At 50.2% G+C, this 3,362-nt stretch overlaps 1 protein-coding gene across 1 annotated transcript; it reads left to right on the top strand.

Annotated features, from left to right (window-relative positions):
• Positions 1 to 377: 377 nt before the first annotated feature.
• On the top strand, positions 378 to 3,059 carry LOC103713868 (AT-hook motif nuclear-localized protein 25-like). The gene is given in 3 exon segments (XM_008800916.4): positions 378 to 1,161; positions 1,237 to 1,856; positions 1,858 to 3,059. Coding segments are annotated over 2 exon segments (927 nt in total). The 5' UTR covers positions 378 to 1,161; positions 1,237 to 1,475; the 3' UTR covers positions 2,404 to 3,059.
• Positions 3,060 to 3,362: the final 303 nt, after the last annotated feature.

Below are 3,362 nucleotides of genomic sequence, written 5' to 3'. Positions count from 1 at the left end.
CTATATTGGACACATATAATTAATTTTAATGATTCAAAAAAGTAGTAGTTTGATGGATAATATTTTGAAACCACAACTTATATATATATATATATATATATATATATATATATACATATATTATATAGTTAAGGCACACTACAATTATTTTCCTACTAAATTTATATACAGAGTTTGAATCAAAATGTTGCAGCAAATTTACAGTTAGCTTCACTTTTCAAGATTGCAGTGCCATTTATAATAGGAGAAAACAAATACAATACAGAGAAAATAATTTCTCAATGGGAACTCACATTTATCAGAAATAATATGTAGTCTCTCTTGTATATTTCTTTGGAGGTAAATATGGTGGAGGATGGCACATCAAACCAGACGAGGCTACACTAGGCTACCCCCGTTAAAAGACAAAAGTGCCCACATGAGTGGTCGAGTGACCTACCCCAGTCCTAATCCAGGGCCAAAGCCGCAGTAAAACAAACATACACCTCTTTGGTCCCCTAGAATTGATTCTTCCAGCCCCTATATTTGAGAGGCAGACAGCACCAGCAACTCATATAATATCCGAAGCACCTATTAAAATAGCACCTCTAAGTCCTTATTATAGGTAGCTGTGGACAATAGAGTGCTCACAAAGACCACATTATTTATATAATCTTCCGGCATGCTTGCATACTCTGAGCACACTGGTACAGTTCTGTGGTCTCTCTCTCTCTCTCTCTCTCTCCCCACCCCCCAAACAGCAATATGCCATTCTAATATTATATCTTAACATCCATTTCACACTTTCCACCTTCTCTCCAGCCCCCTTCCCCCGGTCCCTTCCATTCGGACTCCCTTCAAAACCAATCCCTCTCTCTCTCTCTCTCTCTCTCTATCCAAGAGAAGCAAAGGAAAGGCTGGGGATTTCTTGGTTGCACTGGGCGCTGATCCTCTGCCAAGATTTGTTCATGAGTTGATGGTGTTCTTCAAATATATGAGCAAAGGAGCAAGCTTTTATTGGTGTTTGTTTCTCCGACGCTAAACTTACCTTAGATTTCTGTTCTTCTTCTTCTTCTTTCGGGGAGGATATATATGGGGAGAAAGAGGCTTTCTCTAGTGGTATTGGAGTTTTGATTGGATTTGTTTTGTTGTCGCTACATATCAGAATAGGAATGGCAAAAGGTGGCAGAGAACTCTCGAGCTAGCTTTAGCAAAAAAGTAGTTTTTTGGCTTCTAAATCGTCTGGTTTGGATGCAGTGCTTGAATTGGTGGAGAAGAAAGGGTCGCAGAAGAACTCAAGCTCTCTTTGATACGGTATAGAGACAGGGGAAGACGAAAAGTCTCGCCTTTTGTATCGGAAGCCGCTAAAGGTGAGATTTTAAAGAGACGAGCGAGATTGGAAGCACCTTTCGAGCTCGAAAGATTAGTAGAAGAGGGGGAGAACAAGAGAGGAGAAGCTGGCAAGCAAGTGGTGGGAGAGAGTAGATGTGTCCGCGATGGCCGGAATAGACTCCGGCGGCGGCGGAGGTTCGTCTCGGTACCTCCACCACCTCCTCCGCCAGCCGCCGCCGCCGCCGCCGCCCTCAACTCACGTCCCGCCGGAGCAGTCCAGGCCCTCCCCGGAGAAGAACATGAAGTCCTCACCCGACGAGGGCGGCGGAGGCGGCGGCGAGCAGCCCTCCACCTCCGCGGCCGCCGAGGTGGGCGGCGGAGGAACGGTCGGCCCCGTCCGCCGCCCCCGCGGTCGGCCGCCGGGGTCGAAGAACAAGCCGAAGCCCCCTATCATCGTGACCCGCGACAACCCCAACGCCCTCCGCTCCCACGTCCTCGAGGTCTCCGGCGGCGCCGACGTCGTCGAGTGCGTCTCCGAGTACGCCCCGCCGCCGGGGGCGCGGGGTGTGCGTCCTCAGCGGCGGCGGCGCCGTCGCCAACGTCGTCCTCCGCCAGCCCGGGGCGTCGCCGCCCGGGAGCGTGGTGGCTACCCTCCGCGGCCGCTTCGAGATCCTCTCCCTCACCGGCACCGTCCTCCCGCCACCGGCGCCGCCGGGGGCCAGCGGACTGACCGTCTTCCTCGCTGGCGGGCAAGGGCAGGTGGTCGGGGGGAGCGTGGTGGGGCCGCTGGTGGCAGCCGGGCCGGTGGTGCTGATGGCGGCGTCCTTCGCCAACGCGGTCTATGAGCGGCTGCCGATCGAGGGGGAGGAGGAGGCAGCGCCCCCACCGGCGGTGCAGGGACAGCAGCCAGCGGCATCTCAGTCTTCCGGTGTTACGGGGGGCGGCGGTGGTGAGGGTGGTGGAAGCGGCGGCGGCGGCGGCGGCGGCGGCAGCGGCGTTTCTTTCTATAATTTGGGTGCAAACATGGGGAGTTATCCGTTTCCTGGTGATGCTTATGGATGGGGTGGTGGTGGAGTTAGACCACCCTTTTGATAATTCCAGGCTCAATTTCTACTAGTACTACTATTAGAATTACTACTTCTACTGCTACTACTACCAGCATACGTTTCTCTCATTGAAAGGAGGAAGCTCTTCTCTCTGGTTGTCTTAAACTCTCATCGAGAAGGAGAAGAAGGTGATGCATATGGGTGGATGGAATGATGTAATCTGGTTGGTGGATTCATACTTCCGTCGGTAATTCGAGCTTGTACTTACTGAAGGTTTCTAAGGCGGTGCCATTAGGCCGCCTTTGTGGTTGCATTGGTGGTTTTGGGAGTGGAAGAGTAACAAAGGGAGCATTTTGATATGGGGTTTGCTAATAAAAAGTGGGATCCTGAGTGGCTGAGCTTGGATCTTGCTTTGAAGGGGAGAAGAGAATTGTAGGTGGTAGAAGAATGGAAGAAGGAAATGGAGCGGTCAGCTTGGAGGAACCGCATATGTCACAGACTCACAGGCTACCAAAGGTCAGTAGATTCAGAATTCATGTACACAAGCATCATTTCGCATTCTTTCTCTCTTCTCCTTTCTTATCTCCTTTGTCCCTATCTCAGCTTTGTGATGTAATGGAGTATGCAGATCTGATGTAGAAAAATGTACTTATCCTCGTTCTCTGTCTTCTGTCTCTCAAATGCATGATTTTTCCTATCAAACACGTTATCTATGTATACAATCCATGCTCGTTTCTCGACCGGCCACTGACTGAAATTACGGTGTTTATTAGCAGAAGGCTCTTCACGAGATTTTATCATTTTCAGTCTTTTGAAGAGAGAGAGTGAGAGAGAGAGATTTCAACTTTCGTCGCATGTGAGTTGGTGGGTGGTCTTTTGCTTGTGTTCCGGTTTTGCTCCAATTTGAGCTCGGAGACAAGTACTAGTTTTGGCAGTGGGGTACCTAAAAAGGCCGCTGGTTTAGCCCCTGGCCGAACCCTAGTTTTTGGATGGGTGGTTGGGGAA

The sequence above is a fragment of the Phoenix dactylifera genome, chromosome 11 (genome assembly GCF_009389715.1).
Source record: "Phoenix dactylifera cultivar Barhee BC4 chromosome 11, palm_55x_up_171113_PBpolish2nd_filt_p, whole genome shotgun sequence".
NCBI classification, from domain to species: domain Eukaryota; kingdom Viridiplantae; phylum Streptophyta; class Magnoliopsida; order Arecales; family Arecaceae; genus Phoenix; species Phoenix dactylifera.
This window is presented reverse-complemented; position numbering and strand designations above follow the sequence as displayed.